At 46.8% G+C, this 21,134-nt stretch overlaps 1 protein-coding gene across 1 annotated transcript in view; it reads right to left on the bottom strand.

Annotated features, from left to right (window-relative positions):
* The window catches only part of LOC106613696 (ryanodine receptor 2), a 1,296,826-nt gene that overhangs the window by 489,120 nt on the left and 786,572 nt on the right, over nt 1-21,134 (bottom strand). Inside the window, 12 exon segments of the mRNA XM_082973418.1 lie at nt 94-172; nt 332-495; nt 1,264-1,404; nt 4,199-4,289; nt 4,906-5,126; nt 6,748-6,917; nt 10,612-10,732; nt 12,952-13,063; nt 14,843-15,029; nt 15,327-15,462; nt 20,132-20,235; nt 20,696-20,828. Coding sequence (XP_082829544.1) covers nt 94-172; nt 332-495; nt 1,264-1,404; nt 4,199-4,289; nt 4,906-5,126; nt 6,748-6,917; nt 10,612-10,732; nt 12,952-13,063; nt 14,843-15,029; nt 15,327-15,462; nt 20,132-20,235; nt 20,696-20,828 — 1,659 coding nt within the window.

Here is a 21,134-nt window from a genome sequence, read left to right as displayed (position 1 = left end):
CAATGACTGAATCAATAACTGAATCAATGAATCAATGACTGAATCAATTCATCAATTCATCAATCAATCAAGAGCTAGAGACAAACCCCTCACCTTGTCCATGGACCACTTCTCATGGGAATGCTCGGCATATTTATTGACAAAGTAATCCAGTTTCTCCGGGACGTTCACACTGGTTACAGTAGGAACACAATCAAGACGTACAACAAGCGTCACTGTTTAACGCCCATCAGAAAGAAGAGAGTATCTTTGATGTATTCAGACTGAATCAGACTGAATCAACTGAATCAACTGAATCAGACTGAATCAGACTGAATCAACTGTGTCTTACTTGGTGGTGTCCGCTGGCTGTGGGTTGAAGTTTCCCTCGGCGTCCATAGAGGATTGTTTCTCCATCACGGCCACATGGTTACTCTCCATGTAGTCAGGAGGTAGCGCCCCGGCAACAGCACTCAGACACGGCAGAGCCAGCTTAAACAGCTCCTGATCATAGCTCTGGAAGAGAGAGGAGACCGCTACATATGAAGAGAGAGAGAGGGTGTGTGTGTGTGTGTGTGTGTGTGTGTGTGTGTGTGTGTGTGTGTGTGTGTGTGTGTGTGTGTGTATAGTCAGGAACCACAGCACTCAGACATGGCAGAGACAGTTTAAATATCTTCTGGACATACCTCTGGTCGGGAGAGGAGACCACTACATATGAAGAGAGCGTGTGTGTGTGTGTGTGTGTGTGTGTGTGTGTGTGTGTGTACCACATACCTCTGGTTCGTGGCAAAAAGCTAATATGAAGCTTTGTCTCGACATAAAACGCTAATCACTTATAAACCAGTGTGTTGGCGGACAAGATGATGTAAGTGAAGTTACAAGCTGTATTGGATTCCAACTGTATGGACTGAGAAGGGTACGATAGTATTGGTAGGTGATGTTTCCCACTGACCACTAGAGGGCCCTAAATCCTCACAATCTCAGCATCTCCAATAGCTACAACACTGTGTTAAGCCACAGTAGATGAACTGAACACCACAGTACACGCAATCCACAGGAGGTTGGTGACACCTTCGTTTTTCGGGAGGACCGGAGCTCATTGTAAAACGGCCGCAGCGGGAATCTTGCGGGAACGGTATCAAATACATCAAGACGCATGGTTTCCATGGTTTCCAGGTGTTTGTTTTTTTGTCGATGCCATTCCCTTTTTTACTCCGTTGCAGACGTTATTATTATGAGCCCCGTCCTTATCCTCACCAGCCTCCGCTGGATCTAGATCTGTACCTTGCGAGACAGAGCATCAAAGACGCCCCAGAACAGCTTCCTGGAGAGATGCAGCTCTTCGTCCGACGACGCGCCGAAGCTCCCCCAACCGCCCGTCAAACAGTAGTACTTCCAACAACGCTCGTAGTGATTGGTCAACAGCTGAAACGTCAAGATCAACAGTCTACAATCGATAAACGAATACTGAACACCTCAGAAACAAACACACACACAATACTATAATGAAGTTGGAGGAGGAGGTTGGAGAAGGAGGAGGTTGGAGAAGGAGGAGGTTGGAGGAGGAGGAGGTTGGAGAAGGAGGAGGTTGGAGGAGGAGGAGGAGGTTGGAGGAGGAGGTTGGAGAAGGAGGTTGGAGGAGGAGGAGGAGGTTGGAGAAGGAGGTTTGAGGAGGAGGAGGAGGTTGGAGGAGGAGGAGGAGGAGGTTGGATGAGGAGGTTGGAGGATGAGGAGGTTGGAGGAGGTTGGATGAGGAGGAGGAGGAGGAGTTTGGATGAGGAGGTTGGAAGAGGAGGTTCGAGGAGGAGGTTGGATGAGGTTGGAGGAGGAGGTTGGAGGAGGAGGTTGGAGAAGGAGGTTGGAGAAGGAGGTTGGAGGAGGAGGTTGGAGAAGGAGGTTGGAGAAGGAGGTTGGAGAAGGAGGTTGGAGGTTGGAGGAGGAGGGTGGAGGAGGAGGTTGGAGGAGGAGTTTGGAGAAGGAGGTTGGAGGAGGAGGAGGAGGTTGGAGAAGGAGGTTGGAGAAGGAGGTTGGAGGAGGAGGTTGGAGGAGGAGGAGGTTGGAGGAGGAGGTTGGAGGAGGAGGTTGGAGAAGGAGGTTGGAGGAAAAGGAGGAGGTTGGAGGAGGAGGTTGGAGGAGGAGGTTGGAGAAGGAGGAGGAGGAGGTTGGAGGAGGAGGAGGTTGGAGAAGGAGGTTGGAGGAGGTTGGATGAGGAGGTTGGAGAAGGAGTAGGAGGTTGGAGAAGGAGGAGGAGGTTGGAAGAGGAGGAGGAGGTTGGAGGAGGAGGAGGAGGTTGGAGGAGGAGGAGGTTGGATGAGGTTGGAGGAGGAGGAGGAGGTTGGAGGAGTAGGTTGGAGAAGGAGGAGGAGGTTGGAAAAGGAGGAGGAGGAGGAGGAGGAGGCAGAGGAGGTTGGAGGAGGTTGGAGGATGAGGTTGGATGAGGAGGAGGAGGTTGGAGGAGGAGGTTGGAGGATGAGGTTGGAGGAGGAGGTTGGATGAGGAGGAGGAGGATGGAGGAGGAAGAGGAGGAGGAGGTTGGAGGAGGAGGTTGGAGAAGGAGGTTGGAGGAGGTTGGAGAAGGAGGTTGGAGGAGGAGGTTGGAGGAGGAGGTTGGAGAAGGAGGTTGAAGGACATTGTGTCAGGAGATTAGGCCTCATGGCAGAGGAGGAGGAGGAGGTTGGAGGAGGAGGTTGGAGAAGGAGGAGGAGGTTGGAAGAGGAGGAGGAGGTTGGAGGAGGAGGAGGAGGAGGAGGAGGTTGAGGAGGAGGTTGGAGAAGGAGGTTGGAGGATGAGGTTGGAGGAGGAGGTTGGATGAGGAGGAGGAGGTTGGAGGAGGAAGAGGAGGAGGAGGTTGGAGGAGGAGGTTGGAGAAGGAGGTTGGAGAAGGAGGTTGGAGGTTGGAGGAGGAGGTTGGAGGAGGAGGTTGGAGGAGGAGTTTGGAGAAGGAGGTTGGAGGAGGAGGAGGAGGTTGGAGAAGGAGGTTGGAGAAGGAGGTTGGAGGAGGAGGTTGGAGGAGGAGGAGGTTGGAGGAGGAGGTTGGAGGAGGAGGTTGGAGAAGGAGGTTGGAGGAAAAGGAGGAGGTTGGAGGAGGAGGTTGGAGAAGGAGGAGGAGGAGGTTGGAGGAGGAGGAGGTTGGAGGAGGAGGAGGAGGTTGGATGAGGAGGTTGGAGAAGGAGTAGGAGGTTGGAGAAGGAGGAGGAGGTTGGAAGAGGAGGAGGAGGTTGGAGGAGGAGGAGGAGGTTGGATGAGGTTGGAGGAGGAGGAGGAGGTTGGAGGAGTAGGTTGGAGAAGGAGGAGGAGGTTGGAAAAGGAGGAGGAGGAGGAGGAGGTTGGAGGAGGTTGGAGGAGGAGGTTGGATGAGGAGGAGGAGGTTGGAGGAGGAGGTTGGAGGAGGAGGTTGGAGGAGGAGGTTGGATGAGGAGGAGGAGGTTGGAGGAGGAAGAGGAGGAGGAGGTTGGAGGAGGAGGTTGGAGAAGGAGGTTGGAGGAGGAGGTTGGAGGAGGAGGTTGGAGAAGGAGGTTGAAGGACATTGTGTCAGGAGATTAGGCCTCATGGCAGAGGAGGAGGAGGAGGAGGAGGTTGGAGGAGGAGGTTGGAGAAGGAGGAGGAGGAGGTTGGAGGAGGAGGTTGGAGAAGGAGGAGGAGGTTGGAAGAGGAGGAGGAGGTTGGAGGAGGAGGAGGAGGAGGAGGAGGTTGAGGAGGAGGTTGAGGAGGAGGTTGGAGAAGGAGGTTGGAGGAGGAGGTTGGAGGAGGAAGAGGAGGAGGAGGTTGGAGGAGGAGGTTGGAGGAGGAGGTTGGAGGAGGTTGGAGAAGGAGGTTGGAGGAGGAGGTTGGAGAAGGAGGTTGAAGGACATTGTGTCAGGAGATTAGGCCTCATGGTGGAGGAGGAGGAGGAGGTTGGAGAAGGAGGTTGGAAGAGGAGGAGGAGGTTGGAAGAGGAGGAGGAGGTTGGAGGAGGAGGAGGAGGAGGTTGGATGATGAGGTTGGAGGAGGAGGTTGGAGGAGGAGGTTGGAGAAGGAGGTTGGAGGAGGAGGTTGGAGGAGGAGGTTGGAGGAGGATGAGGAGGAGGTTGAGGAGGAGGTTGGAGGATGAGGTTGGAGGAGGAGGTTGGATGAGGAAGAGGAGTAGGAGGAGGAGGAGGTTGGAGAAGGAGGTTGAAGGACATTGTGTCAGGAGATTAGGCCTCATGGCAGGTTACAGAGAAGAAGACCTAATGAAAACCTTGAGAGGCATCTTGGTGTGTTCGTTGAGGAGAGGAACATCAAACACCAAGCGTCTCAGCAGGTGCTGCATCATGGACGGCCTCAGTTGACTGCCAAAACACACACACACACACACACACACACACACACACACACACACACACACACACAACACACACAACACACACACACACACACACACACACACACACACACACACACACACACACACACACACACACACACACACACACACACACACACACACTCCATTCAGGGAGGCTTATTAAAGGACCACCACCGTAGAAGTAGGTAAGTGTACCCTTAACATCTCTTAGCCACAACTACAGATGTAGGATCATAATTTGAGCCAGTTCTGCTACAGCAGAAAAATAATCCTCCAGTAACTGGAAATGTGAATTATTATGTGGATTATAACAAATTGACTTTTTTCTAAGGGTTGATAATCTAGTCTGACATTTCTAAATCGAAATTACAAACTTCAGAAGCCTTTTAAAACCTCAAATACACTACAAGTTCTTAATTTCCTGCATTTCTGGAAAGTTCTCCTGCAACAGGATGATCAAATTAAGATCCTACATCTGTAGCCAGAAGACAGATAGTCACATAGAGAGTATTTCCCATCTCTAACAGTTGTAACCATCCTTAACCCACAAGTAGCCAGTCAAATATACTAGCAGAGAGTAACCCAAAGTCATTCCTTACCCACAGGTGGCCAGCAGACACTCCTCGATGGCGTCTCTCTGTGCCTTCGTGAGGCAGCATCCCTTAGAGAGACGGTAGACGGTGTGAAGTAGAGAGTCTATGAGCGAGGCGTAGGGCTCCGTCCCAGCGAACAGCGGGGCACACTTAGTGAGCAAGGGCAGAACCGCTGTACACAGGTATCTGTTGAGGGCCAGGGCCATGTCTGTAGCGCTCAGAGCAGCCTGCGGGGAGAAACATAGAGACAACACAGGGACAAGGTTAGGGTCAGCAGGGCGGTAGATTGGAGAAGCAGAAACATGGACGACTAGACAGCAACAGAGAGAGAAATTAGACTTCTCTGATTAGATTTTTAGACTGTTGATTGCACATGTAGTCATTGTCTATTTTTTAATTTATTTCTCCTTTATTTAACCAGGTAGACCAGTTGAGAACAAGTTCTCATTGACAACTGCGACCTGAACAAGATAAAGCAAAGCAGTTCGACACAAACAACAACACAGAGTTACACGTGGGATAAACAAAAGTATGAAATATATACAAAAAAATACAATTTAAAAAAAACATTTACACGGGACAACAACAAAACACGTCCGCACTGCTACGCCATCTTGAGAAGTCTATTGAAAGAAACAGGGTCTCTTTCTCACCATGTCCAGGAAGGCAGGAGCCAGGAGGTCAGACAGGAAGCCCACCTCCATGTATACGTATATATTAATATATAATACAGACTCAGTGCGTCTACAGGGTTAGAGACTCACTGCGTCTACAGGGTTAGAGACTCACTGCGTCAACAGGGTTAGAGACTCACTGCGTCTACAGGGTTAGAGACTCACTGCGTCTACAGGGTTAGAGACTCACTGCATCTATAAGGTCAGGGTTAGAGACTCACTGTGTCTAGAGGGTTAGAGACTCACTGCTTCTATAAGGTCAGGGTTAGAGACTCACTGTGTCTACAGGGTTAGAGACTCACTGTGTATACAGGGTTAGAGACTCACTGCGTCTACAGGGTTAGAGACTCACTGCGTCTACAGGGTTAAAGACTCACTGCGTCTACAGGGTTAGAGACTCACTGCGTCTACAGGGTTAGAGACTCACTGTGTCTACAGGGTTAGAGACTCACTGTGTCTACAGGGTTAGAGACTCACTGCGTCTACAAGGTTAGAGACTCTCTGTGTCTACAGGGTTAGAGACTCACTGTGTCTACAGGGGTAGAGACTCACTGCGTCTACAGGGTTAGAGACTCACTGCGTCTACAGAGTTAGAGACTCACTGCGTCAACAAGGTTAGAGACTCACTGCATCTATAAGGTCAGGGTTAGAGACTCACTGTGTCTACAGGGTTAGAGACTCACTGCGTCTACAGGGTTAGAGACTCACTGTGTCTACAGGGTTAGAGACTCACTGTGTCTACAGGGTTAGAGACTCACTGCGTCTATAAGGTTAGGATTAGAGACTCACTGTGTCTACAGGGTTAGAGACTCACTGCGTCTATAAGGTCAGGGTTAGAGACTCACTGCGTCTATAAGGTTAGGGTTAGAGACTCACTGCGTCTATAAGGTTAGGGTTAGAGACTCACTGCATCTATAAGGTTAGGTTTAGAGACTCACTGCGTCTATAAGGTTAGCGTTAGAGACTCACTGCGTCTATAAGGTTAGGGTTAGAGACTCACTGCGTCAATAAGGTTAGGGTTAGAGACTCACTGCGTCTATAAGGTTAGGGTTAGAGACTCACTGCGTCTATAAGGTCAGGGTTAGAGACTCACTGCGTCTATAAGGTTAGAGACTCACTGCGTCTATAAGGTTAGAGACTCACTGCGTCTATAAGGTCAAGGTTAGAGACTCACTGTGTCGAGCGAGGCAGCAGCCCTGAGGTCGGGCAGGAATCCGACCTCCAGCAGATGAAGCAAGAAGTTCTGGTCCTCTATCCCGTAGACCCGGTCCAGGAACAGCACCATGGCTGCCTTGTGGTCCGGACAGAACCCAGCTGACATATCAGGTTCAACCACTGATCCATCTGGATACAAATAACAGACAGACCAGAGACAGGGTTCAACCACTGATCCATCTGGATACACAGAACAGACAGACCAGAGACCGGGTTCAACCACTGATCCATCTGGATACACATAACAGACAGACCAGAGACAGGGTTCAACCACTGATCCATCTGGATACACATAACAGACAGGCCAGAGACAGGGTTCAACCACTGATCCATCTGGATACACATAACAGACAGGCCAGAGACAGAGTTCAACCACTGATCCATCTGGATACACATAACAGACAGACCAGAGACAGGGTTCAACCACTGACCCATATGGATACACATAACAGACAGACCAGAGACAGGGTTCAACCACTGATCCATCTGGATACACATAACAGACAGACCAGAGACAGGGTTCAACCACTGATCCATCTGGATACACATAACAGACAGACCAGAGACAGGGTTCAACCACTGATCCATCTGGATACACATAACAGACAGACCACAGTCTGGTTCAACTATTGACTGGATACAGATTGGAGACTATATTTTAGGTCAGTTTAAAAGAGTAGTGGATGGTTTTAGTTCAGTTTAACAGAGTAGTGGATGGTTTTAGTTCAGTTTAACAGAGTAGTCGATGGTTTTAGGTCAGTTTAACAGAGTAGTGGATGGTTTTAGGCCAGTTTAACAGAGTAGTGGATGGTTTTAGGCCAGTTTAACAGAGTAGTGGATGGTTTTAGGTCAGTTTAACAGAGTAGTGGATGGTTTTAGGTCAGTTTAACAGAGTAGTGGATGGTTTTAGGTCAGTTTAACAGAGTAGTGGATGGTTTTAGGTCAGTATGGTTTTAGGTCAGTTTAACAGAGTAGTGGATGGTTTCAGGTCAGTTTAACAGAGTAGTGGATGGTTTTACTTCAGTTTAACAGAGTAGTGGATGGTTTTAGGTCAGTTTAACAGAGTAGTGGATGGTTTTAGGTCAGTTTAACAGAGTAGTGGATGGTTTTAGATCAGTTTAACAGAGTAGTGGATGGTTTTAGGTCAGTTTAACAGAGTAGTGGATGGTTTTAGTTCAGTTTAACAGAGTAGTGGATGGGTTTAGGCCAGTTTAACAGAGTCAGTTTAACAGAGTAGTGGATGGTTTTAGGTAAGTATGGTTTTAGTTCAGTTTAACAGAGTAGTGGATGGTTTTAGGTCAGTTTAACCTGTTGGGGCTAGGGGGCAGTATTGAGAAATTTTGAAAAAAATATGTGCCCATTTTTAACTGCCTCCTACACCAACTCAGAAGCTAGGATATGCATATTATTAACACATTCGGATAGAAAACACTCTGAATTTTATAAAACAGTTTGAATGGTGTCTGTAAGTATAACAAAACTCATATTGCAGGCAAAAACCTGTGAAAAATAGATTAAAAAAAATGTGAATTTTGTGACTGTACTATTTAGTGTCATTGTTTTATAGATACCATAGTGAGAAAGGATTCATTTCGCAACTCCTACGGCTTCCACTAGATGTCAACGATCTTTATAAAGTTGTTTGAAGCGTCTAAGATAAACAGAGAGCAAATTAGAATGCAAGGAAGTTGACATGTCGTCACTTCATTTTTTTGCGCCTGCGCATAAATCTGAGAAGCGTGAGTTTGTCATAATTGTTTATCTAGACATAGGATAGGTTGTGTGAAAATATTACTGATGTTTAACGTTAAAAATGGACCAAAAGATGAATGCTAAACAACGTTTGACATGTTTGAACGAACGTAAATAGATTATTTACCAGGTTTTTTTAGCTTTTCGGCGTGATTTTACACCCCCCCACCACGTTTTGTGGGAGCATAATGAATGCTAACTACTTGGTGTTATTTGGACATAAATTATGAACTTTGTCAAAAGAAACCACATTTGTTCTGGACCTGGGATACCTGGCAGTGCCTTCTGATGGAGATAATCAAAGGTAAGGGGATATTTACAATGTTATTATCGATATTAGATGATGCTAACTGTATAGCATAGCTTATTGTTCTTAGCATAGCACCCCGTTTATTGCAAAATGTGATTTCCCAGTAAAGTTATTTTGAGATCTGGCCATTCGGTAGCAATTACGAGATGATAATATATTATTCTTTGAATGACAATATTATAATTTACCAATGTTTTCGAATAGTAATTTTGTTATGTTCACCGGAAGCATTTCAGAGAAGAAAAAAATCTGAATTTCACGCTACTGTAAAATGCTGTTTTTGGATATAAATATGAACTTGATGGAACAAAAAATGCATGTATTGTATAACATAATGTCCTAGGAGTGTCATCTGATGGAGATTGTCAAAGGTTGGTGCATAATTTTAGCTGGTTTCTGCTTTTGGTGACGCCTGACCTTGAATTGAAAATGGATGTTTGTACTTTTGTGGCTATGTACTGTCCTAACATAATCTAACTTTATGCTTTTGCCGTAAAGCCTCTTTGAAAATCGAACAATGTGGTTAGATTAAGGAGATGTTTATCTTTTAAATTGTGTAAAATAGTTGATTGTTTGAGAAATTGAAATTATTAGATTTTTGATGTTTTGAATTTCCAGCCTTGTTAGCAATCCTGACTCGGGGTTCATTGCTAACCTGTAGCCCCAACAGGTTTTAACAGAGTAGTGGATGGTTTTAGGTCAGTTTAACAGAGTAGTGGATGGTTTTAGGTCAGTTTAACAGAGTAGTTGTAACGCCCTGGCCATAGAGAGGGGTTTTTTGTTCTTTATTTTGGTTAGGACAGGGTGTTACATTGGGTGGGCGTTCTATGTTCTGTTTCTATGTTTTTGTATTTCTTTGTTTTGGGCCGTGTGTGGCTCCCAATCAGGCACAGCTGAAGTTCATTGTTGTTGATTGGGAGTCTCACACAAGTGCATGGTTTTCTGTTGGGGTTTTGTGGGTAATTGTTTCTGTCATTGTGTTTCACCTGACAGGACTGTTTGGCTGTCAGTTTCTTGTTTTGTTTTTGTATAGTGTTCTTGCTTAATTAAATATGATGAACACTAACTCCGCTGCGTTTTGGTCCACTCTCTCTCACGGCAGTCGTCACAGAATTACCCACCAAACAAAGACTAAGCAGCGGAGGAAGGAGCAGCACCAGGAGAGCAGCATGATGGACGTGGGAACAAATACTGGACGGAGAGGGACCATGGGCTCAGGCTGGGGAGTATTGCCTCCCGCAGTGGGAGATTGAAGCGGCGAGAGCGGAGAGGTGATGGTATGAGGAAAGAGAGGAGGTCAGTATGGTTTTAGATCAGTTTAACAGAGTAGTGGATGGTTTTAGGTCAGTATGGTTTTAGGCCAGTTTAACAGAGTAGTGGATGGTTTTAGGTCAGTATGGTTTTAGGTCAGTTTAACAGAGTAGTGGATGGTTTTAGGTCAGTATGGTTTTAGGTCAGTTTAACAGAGTAGTGGATGGTTTTAGGTCAGTTTAACAGAGTATTGGATGGTTTTAGGTCAGCTTAACAGAGTAGTGGATGGTTTTAGGTCAGTATGGTTTTAGGTCAGTTTAACAGAGTAGTGGATGGTTTTAGGTCAGTTTAACAGAGTAGTGGATGGTTTTAGGCCAGTTTAACAGAGTAGTGGATGGTTTCAGGGCCCACTGTGCAAAACTCCCTGCCGCTCCAGCTTGGATGGACCTTGGGCAATACCTTATACCCCTGCAATGCCTGAGAGGTTTAGTGGGAAGAGTTTCCACCCACCTTTGGCCAGAGTTGGCATGGGAAAGGGTATGCTGATCACTCCTTCCAGGTCCTCTATAGGGATCAGGGAACGTAGGATGGCTCTTATCCTGATGGCCTCGCCCTTCCCTGCATGGATCAGCTGGAAAACACAACACCCCTTCTCAGAGAATGCCTGTATCGCAAAGGTAATGTGCCTTAATGTGTCTGGACCCCAGGAAGAGCACGGCAGCAGCTAATGAGGGTCCGTAATAACGACAAAATACAACTTCAAATGCCCCCTTACTCCCTATATAGAACACTATAGTGCACTACTTTATACTACAGCCCTATTCCCTATATAGAACACTACTGTTGACCAGAGCCCTATTCCCTATATAGAACACTACTTTATACTACAGCCCTATCCCCTATATAGAACACTACTGCTGCCTTCCCCGTAGCTCAGTTGGTAGAGCATGGTGTTTGCAACGCCAGGGTTGTGGGTTCGATTCCCACGGGGGGCCAAGTACAAAACAAACAAAAAAAAAATGTATGAAATGAAATGTCTGCATTCACTACTGTAAGTCCCTCTGGATAAGAGTGTCTGCTAAATGACTAAAATGTAAATGTACTGTTGACCAGAGCCATATTCCCTATATAGAACACTACTGTTGACCAGTGCCCTATTCCCTATATAGAGCCCTATTCCCTATATAGAACACTACTGTTGACCAGAGCCCTATTCCCTATATAGAACACTACTGTTGACCAGAGCCCTATTCCCTAAATAGAGCACTACTGTTGACCAGAGCCCTATTCCCTATATAGAACACTACTGTTGACCAGAGCCCTATTCCCTATATAGAACACTACTGTTGACCAGAGCCCTATTCCCTATATAGAACACTACTGTTGACCAGAGCCCAATTCCCTATATAGAACACTACTGTTGACCAGAGCCCTATTCCCTATATAGAGCACTACTGTTGACCAGAACCCTATTCCCTATATAGAACACTACTGTTGACCAGAGCCCTATTCCCTATATAGAACACTACTGTTGACCAGAGCCCTATTCCCTATATAGAACACTACTGTTGACCAGAGCCCTATTCCCTATATAGAGCACTACTGTTGACCAGAGCCCTATTCCCTATATAGAGCACTACTGCTGACCAGAGCCCTGGCTAAACGGCTGGCAGAAGATTTGAAAAATGAGGTGAAAACCTCAACTTGGCCAACGATGAAATGGTGAAATTAAATGAGGGTTAGAGACTTTTTTTATTAAAGTGTAATTTAGCCAGTCTACCATCACTCCCTCTCTGTGCTCCAGCATGACCCTGGTTCTTACAGTGGCCCAGTCTCAAATTTCACCCTATTGGCTCTTACAGTGGCCCAGTCTCAATTAGCACCCTATTGGTTCTTAAAGTGGCCCAGTCTCAATTATCAACCTATTGGTTCTTACAGTGGCCCAGTCTCAAATAGCACCCTATTGGTTCTTACAGTGGCCCAGTCTCAATTAGCACCCTATTGGTTCTTACAGTGGCCCAGTCTCAAATATAACCCTATTGGTTCTTACAGTGGCCCAGTCTCAATTATCACACCCTATTGGCTCTTAGTGGCCCAGTCTCAAATACCACCCTATTGGTTCTTACAGTGGCCCAGTCTCAAATAGCACTCTATTGGCTCTTACAGTGGCCCAGTCTCAATTATCACACCCTATTTGCTCTTACAGTGGCCCAGTCTCAAATAGCACCCTATTGGTTCTTACAGTGGCCCAGTCTCAATTAGCACCCTATTGGTTCTTAAAGTGGCCCAGTCTCAATTATCAACCTATTGGTTCTTACAGTGGCCCAGTCTCAAATAGCACCCTATTGGTTCTTACAGTGGCCCAGCCTCAATTAGCACCCTATTGGTTCTTACAGTGGCCCAGTCTCAAATATAACCCTATTGGTTCTTACAGTGGCCCAGTCTCAATTATCACACCCTATTGGCTCTTAGTGGCCCAGTCTCAAATACCACCCTATTGGTTCTTACAGTGGCCCAGTCTCAAATAGCACTCTATTGGCTCTTACAGTGGCCCAGTCTCAATTATCACACCCTATTGGCTCTTACAGTGGCCCAGTGTCAAATATTACCCTATTGGTTCTTACAGTGGCCCAGTCTCAATTAGCACCCTATTGGTTCTTACAGTGGCCCAGTCTCAATTATCACCCTATTGGCTCTTACAGTGGCCGTCTCAATTATGACCCTATTGGCTCTTACAGTGTCCCAGTCTCAAATAGTACCCTATTGGTTCCAAGACTGCCTGTCCGTCTGTCCGTCTGTCTGTCCGTCCGTCCGTCTAAGGCATTGACTCCCCCTCTATCTGTGACTCACGTGCATCTCAGGGGCGCAGCGCCCCAGCAGGTCTATGAGGGCGGCGTAGAAGGTCATTATAGCGTTTCCCATGTGAATAGTGTCATCCTCCTCATCCTGCAATAACACCTCACTGCTGAGGACACACACACACACACACACACACACACACACACACACACACACACACACACACACACAGTACAAGTCAAAAGTTTGGACACACCTACTCATTCAAGGGTTTTATCTTTATTTTTTACTATTTTCTACATTGTAGAATAATCTTGAAGACATCAAAACTATGAAATAACACATATGGAATCATGTAGTAACCAAAAAAAGTGTTAAACAAATCAAAAATATATTTTAGATATTACATTCTTCAAAGTAGCCACCCTTTGCCTTGATGACAGCTTTACACACTCTTCGCGTTCTCTCAACCAGCTTCATGAGGAATGCTTTTCCAACAGTCTTGAAGGAGTTCCCACATATGCTGAGCACTTGTTGGCTGATTTTCCTTCACTCTGCGGTCCGACTCATCCCAAACCATCTCAATTGGGTTGAGGTCGGGTGATTGTGGAGGCCAGGTCATCTGATGCAGCATTCCATCCCTCTCCTTCTTCGTCAAATAGCCCTTACACAGCCTGGAGTTGCGTTGGGTCATTGTTTCTGAGTCTGATGCCTGATAATAGTAGGGCAGACTATCTCAGGGACTTTTATAGAACACCTGGTAGCATGGCCAGACAGAACAGGAACACTGATGAGTAATGAGGACATACTCTGGCACAGGGGAGACAGGAGAGAGTCCAGAGGGAGGGAGAGTAGACGGCGGAGAAAGAGAGGGGAGGGGGGGAGGTAGTGATGGAGTTGGAGGGGGAGGAGAAAGGGAGAGAGCGAGAGAGCGAGAGAGAGCGAGGGAGAGAAAAAAGGTGAGAGAGAACGGGACAGAGAGAGGTACTGTAGAGGTAGGAGAAGAACCCAACCCTACAGTGTTTGTGTTAGAGCTAGCCCAGTTCAATGGAACCTACAGTGTCCTGCTATGACAGGGGCATCTACAGTGTCCCGCTGTGACAGGGGTATCTACAGTGTCCTGCTGTGACGGGGTACCTACAGTGTCCCGCTATGACAGGGGTACCTACAGTGTCCTGCTATGACAGGGGTACCTACAGTGTCCTGCTATGACAGGGGTACCTACAGTGTCCTGCTATGACAGTGTCATCTACAGTGTCCTGCTATGACAGGGGCATCTACAGTGTCCTGCTATGACAGGGGTCTCTACAGTGTCCTGCTATGACAGGGGTCTCTACAGTGTCCTGCTATGACAGGGGTATCTACAGTGTCCTGCTATGACAGGGGTACCTACAGTGTCCTGCTATGACAGGGGTGACAGGGGTACCTACAGTGTCCTGCTATGACAGGGGTACCTACAGTGTCCTGCTATGACAGGGGTACCTACCGTGTCCTGCTATGGCAGGGGTACCTACAGTGTCCTGCTATGACAGGGGTACCTACAGTGTCCTGCTATGACAGGGGCATCTACAGTGTCCTGCTATGACAGGGGTCTCTACAGTGTCCTGCTATGACAGGGGTATCTACAGTGTCCTGCTATGACAGGGGTACCTACAGTGACCTGCTATGACAGGGGTGACAGGGGTACCTACAGTGTCCTGCTATGACAGGGGTACCTACAGTGTCCTGCTATGACAGGGGTACCTACCGTGTCCTGCTATGACAGGGGTACCTACAGTGTCCTGCTATGACAGGGGTACCGACAGTGTCCTGCTATGACAGGGGTACCCACAGTGTCCTGCTATGACAGGGGTACCGACAGTGTCCTGCTATGTCAGGGGTACCTACAGTGTCCTGCTGGCCTCTGAGGTAGGGGAGGGCCCGTCTCTACAGGGGTACCTACAGTGTCCTGCCGGCCTCTGAGGTAGGGGAGGGCCCGTCTCTACAGGGGTCCTCTGATATCTTGATGGCTTCCATCATGGCTGCCAGGAGACCATTCCCCCCTTCTCCGCGCAGGGCGGGGCCAAAGCACTCCGGCCGACGAATCAGCAGCCTCACCACCACGTTGGCGTTCTCCTCCACACTCTCACCTGATAGGACGACAGGTAAATCATGACATCATTCATAACTGCAATACCTCTTACCTGATGTCATGGGTAAAGATTGACTTCAATACCTCCTACCTGAGATCATGGGTAAAGATTGACTTCAATACGTCCTACGTGAGATCATGGGTAAAGATTGACTTCAATACCGCAACCGTAGAAGTATTTAACAGATTGATACTAGATTTCCTTCAACCAACCAATAACCAAGACCATCTACAAACCACAGACAAATGTTATAATGAAATTGGCAACTGCCATAGGTCTGAAATGCACGTGTACCGTTGCAGAACACTGCGAAGCGGAGGAAGTCGAGGTATCTCTCTCCTTCGACGGGGTTCCAGCCGATATCAGGGTACCCTTTAGACACTAGCATGGAGCAGCTCTGGAGACCACAGCCAGCCAAGTACTGCACCACCTAGGGAAGAGGAGGGAGAGGGTTAGTAGGGAAAGGTCTGGGTCAGGACCTCACGCTGTGTCAGAGTCAGCGGAGGAAGGGAAAGTCATGGTGAGGCCAAGTTATGTCACCAAACGGTACACGTCATTGGATAATGGATAGGATCCTGATTGTTTGTCTCGATAGACAGATCAGGTAGGAGGTCATCAGAGAGTTCCTAACTGTTAGGAATAAACTAGGATTCCTGAGGAGCCCCACGGTGGAGGACATCCGAGAGGAATAAACTAGGATTCCTGAGGAGCCCCACGGTGGAGGACATCAGAGAGTTCCTAACTGTTAGGACTAAACTAGGATTCCTGAGGAGCCCCATGGTGGAGGACATCAGAGAGTTCCTAACTGTTAGGACTAAACTAGGATTCCTGAGGAGCCCCACGGTGGAGGACATCAGAGAGTTCCTAACTGTTAGGAATAAACTAGGATTCCTGAGGAGCCCCACGGTGGAGGACATCAGAGAGGAATAAACTAGGATTCCTGAGGAGCCCCACGGTGGAGGACATCAGAGAGGAATAAACTAGGATTCCTGAGGAGCCCCACGGTGGAGGACATCAGAGAGTTCCTAACTGTTAGGACTAAACTAGGATTCCTGAGGAGCCCCATGGTGGAGGACATCAGAGAGTTCCTAACTGTTAGGAATAAACTAGGATTCCTGAGGAGCCCCACGGTGGAGGACATCAGAGAGGAATAAACTAGGATTCCTGAGGAGTCCCACGGTGGAGGACATCAGAGAGTTCCTAACTGTTAGGACTAAACTAGGATTCCTGAGGAGCCCCACGGTGGAGGACATCAGAGAGTTCCTAACTGTTAGGAATAAACTAGGATTCCTATTGAACCTGGAGGAGCCCCATGGTGACCTCTACAGTCTTCTTATCTGCATATTGCTTCAATGGGACGATTACCATCATTTAATCAACCAAACATTACCATTAGCTTGCTACTGTACCATACAGTACACATCTCTTGTTCACTACCAAAAAGCTACATGTGAGCTTGTCTTACATTAAAGTTTACCTGTCTGTTCCCCTGGCTGTAGTCTTTAAATGTTATTTATTTTATTTTACCTTTGTTTAACCAGGTAGAAAAGTTGAGAACAAGTTCTCATTCACAACTGCGACCTGGCCAAGATAAAGCAAAGCAGTTCGACACATACAACAACACAGAGTTACACATGGAGCAAAACAAACATACAGTCAATAATACAGTACAAAAACAAGTCTATATAAAATGTGAGCAAATGAGGTGAGATAAGGGAGGTAAAGGCAATAAAAAGGCCACGGTGGCAAAGTAAATACAATATATCAATTAAAAACACTGGAATTGTAGATTTGTAGTAGGTGAATGTGCAAAGTACAAATACTTGGGAGCAAAATAAATGAATACAGTTGGGGATGAGGTAATTGTTTGGGCTATTTATAGATGGGCTATGTACAGGTGCAGTGATCTATGAGCTGCTCTGACAGCTGGTGCTTAAAGCTGATGAGCGAGATAAGTGTTTCCAGTTTCAGAGATTTTTGCAGTTCGTTCCAGTCATTGGCAGCAGAGAACTGGAAGGAGAGGCAGCCAAAGGAGGAATTGGCCTTGGGGGTGACCAGTGAAATACACCTGCTGGAACGCGTGCTATGTGTGGGTGCTGCTATGGTGACCAGCGAGCTGAGATAAGGCGGGACTTTACCTAGCAGGGTCTTGTAGATGACCTGGAACCAGTGGGTTTGGCGACGAGTATGAAGCGAGGGCCAGCCAACGAGAGTGTATGGGTCGCAGTGGTGGGTAGTATATGGGGCTTTGGTCACAAAACGGATGGCACTGTGATAGACTGCATCCAATTTGTTGAGTAGGGTATTGGAGACTATTTTGTAAATGACATCGCCGAAGTCGAGGATCGGTAGGATGGTCAGTTTTACGAGGTTATGTTTGGCAGCATGAGTGAAGGATGCTTTGTTGCAATATAGGAAGCCAATTCTAGATTTAACTTTGGATTGGAGATGTTTGATGTGAGTCTGGAAGGAGAGTTTACAGTCTAACCAGACACCTAGGTATTTGTAGATGTCCACATATTCTAAGTCAGAACCGTCCAGAGTAGTGATGCTGGACGGGCGGGCAGGTGTAGGCAGCAATCGGTTGAAGAGCATGCATTTAGTTTTACTTGTATTTAGGAGCAGTTGGAGGCCACGGAAGGAGAGTTGTATGGCATTGAAGCTCGTCTGGAGGGTTGTTAACACAGTGTCCAAAGAAGGGCCAGAAGTATACCGAATGGTGTCGTCTGCGTAGAGGTGGATCAGAGACTCACCAGCAGCAAGAGCGACATCATTGATGTATACAGAGAAGAGAGTCGGCACGAGAAATGAACCATGTGGCACCCCCATAGAGACTACCAGAGGTTCGGACAACAGGCCCTCCAATTTCACACACTGAACTCTATCGGGAAAGTAGTTGGTGAACCAGGCGAGGCAATCATTTGAGAAACCAAGGCTGTTGAGTCTGCTGATGAGGATGTGGTGATTGACAGAGTCGAAAGCCTTGGCCAGGTCAATGAATACGGCTGCACAGTATTGTTTCTTATCGATGGCGGTTAAGATATCGTTTAGGACCTTGAGCGTGGCTGAGGTGCACCCATGACCAGCTCTGAAACCAGATTGCATAGCGGAGAAGGTACGATGGGATTCGAAATGGTCGGTAATCTGTTTGTTAACTTGGCTTTCGAAGACCTTAGAAAGGCAGGGTAGGATGGATATAGGTCTGTAGCAGTTTGGGTCAAGAGTGTCCCCCCCTTTGAAGAAGGGGATGACCGCGGCAGCTTTCCAACCTTTGGGAATCTCAGACGACACGAAAGAGAGGTTGAACAGGCTAGTAATAGGGGTTGCAACAATTTCGGCAGATAATTTTAGAAAGAAAGGGTCCAGATTGTCTAGCCCGGCTGATTTGTAGGGGTCCAAATAACTCCATACATTCAGCATCATTTCTCATCTCAAACCTAGATTAGTACCGTTTTACTTACATCAAACTGTTAGGGCACACTGTACCAACGGTATGAGGTATTGATGTATAGACTGCATCCAGGGAACACTGTACCAACGGTATGAGGTATAGATTGCATCCAGGGAACACTGTACCAACGATATGATGTACAGACTGCATCCAGGGAACACTGTACCAACAGTATGAGGTATAGACTGCATCCAGGGAACACTGTACCAACGGTATGATGTACAGACTGCCACCAGGGAACACTGTACCAACAGTATGAGGTATTGATGTATAGACTACATCCAGGGAACACTGTACCAACAGTATGAGGTATTGACGTATAGACTATATCCAGGGAACACTGTACCAATGGTATGAGGTATTGATGTATAGACTATATCCAGGGAACACTGTACCAACAGTATGAGGTATAGACTATATCCAGGGAACACTGTACCAACGGTATGAGGTATTGATGTATAGACTGCATCCAGGGAACACTGTACCAACGGTATTGAGGTATAGACTATATCCAGGGAACACTGTACCAACGGTATGATGTATAGACTGCATCCAGGGAACACTGCACCAACGGTATGAGGTATTGATGTATAGACTATATCCAGGGAACACTGTACCAACGGTATGAGGTATTGATGTATAGACTGCATCCAGGGAACACTGTACCAACGGTATGAGGTATAGACTGCATCCAGGGAACACTGTACCAACGGTATGAGGTATAGACTCCATCCAGGGAACATTGTACCAACGGTATGAGGTATTGATGTATAGACTACATCCAGGGAACACTGTACCAACGGTATGATGTATAGACTCCATCCAGGGAACACTGTACCAACGGTATGAGGTATTGATGTATAGGCTGCATCCAGGGAACACTGTACCAACGGTATGAGGTATTGATGTATAGACTACATCCAGGGAACACTGTACCAACGGTATGAGGTAATGACGTCAAATCAAATCAAACACACATCCATTCAGTACAGGGTGGTCTGAAAACATTCTGTACCTCTATACTGTATCTCCTCTATACTGTATCTCCTCCATACTGTATCTCTATAATGTACCTCTATACTGTACCTCCTCTATACTGTACCTCCTCACTGTATCTCCTCTATACTGTACCTCTATACTGTACCTCTATACTGTATCTCCTCTATACTGTATCTCTACTGTACCTCTATACTGTATCTCCTCTATACTGTATCTCTATAATGTACCTCTATACTGTATCTCCTCTATACTGTACCTCCTCTATACTGTACCTCCTCTATACTGTACCTCCTCTATACTCTATCTCCTCTATACTGTATCTCTACTGTACCTCTATACTGTATCTCCTCTATACTATATCTCTATAATGTACCTCTATACTGTATCTCCTCTATACTGTACCTCTATACTGTATCTCCTCTATACTGTATCTCCTCTATACTGTACCTCCTCTATACTGTACCTCTATACTGTATCTCCTCTATACTGTACCTCCTCTATACTGTATCTCTATATGTTGGATACAGGGTGGGCTGAATACATACTGTACATCTATACTGTACCTCTATACTGTATCTCTATACTGTACCTCCATATGTTGGGTACTGGGTGGGCTGAACAAGTTAGTTTGTTGTTAGAGTTGTCTTACTTTCTCCAGGTCTGGTTCCCTCAGGGCCAGAGCCAGCTCGTTGTTGTCCATCACAGAGGCAGCGGCCACATCTAGTGGAGTAGAGCCTCGCATGGAGGGAGACGCTAGGGACAGAGAGAGAGGGAGGGCAACAACACAGAGAGAGAGAGAGAGAGAGACACAGAGAGAGAGAGAGAGAGGGAGACAGAGAGACAGAGAGAGAGGGAGACAGAGAGACAGAGAGACAGAGAGAGACAGAGAGACAGAGAGAGAGAGAGAGAGAGAGAGAGAGAGACAGAGAGAGAGAGACAGAGAGAGAGAGAGGGGGACAGAGACAGAGAGAGACAGAGACAGAGAGAGAGAGGGAGACAGAGACAGAGGGAGACAGAGACAGAGAGAGACAGAGAGAGACAGAGAGAGAGAGAGAGAGAGAGAGAGAGAGACAGAGAGGCAGAGACAGAGAGAGACACCATTATCTCCAGCAAGCTAAAGTTGCTGTTAAAACCTATGGAGCATACCAAAGCCCCCCCCCCCCCCCCCCCAGATCTCATCAGATAAAAACGGAAAGACAACGGCTTCCCTCACCAAGTCCGACACTGCTGTTTTCCAGCAGGTAGCTGAGGTGATCGAACATGGCTTTCTGGTTCTGTCTGCTGATGCGACAGAAGTAACACAGGAAACGACAGCAGTTGGCCACCATCTTAGGAAAGGTGATTTCCTGAACGACAAGTAACAGACAAGTCAACGCTGTTTTACTTAGTTTACTTTGACTTTCCAACGTCGCACAGCGAACGGGACAGGAAGTGACATAAGAAATGTTAGCAGAATTACCAATGACGTGACATCAATGATCTATCAATGAACTAATGACTTAACATCAATGATCTATCAATCACTAATGATGTGACATCAATGATCTATCAATCACTAATGACTTAACATCAATGATCTATCAATCACTAATGACTTAACATTTTGACATTTTACATTTTAGTCATTTAGCAGACGCTCTTATCCAGAGCGA

The sequence above is a fragment of the Salmo salar genome, chromosome 01 (assembly GCF_965601325.2).
Source record: "Salmo salar chromosome 01, fSalSal1, whole genome shotgun sequence".
Lineage (NCBI taxonomy): Eukaryota > Metazoa > Chordata > Actinopteri > Salmoniformes > Salmonidae > Salmo > Salmo salar.
This window is presented reverse-complemented; position numbering and strand designations above follow the sequence as displayed.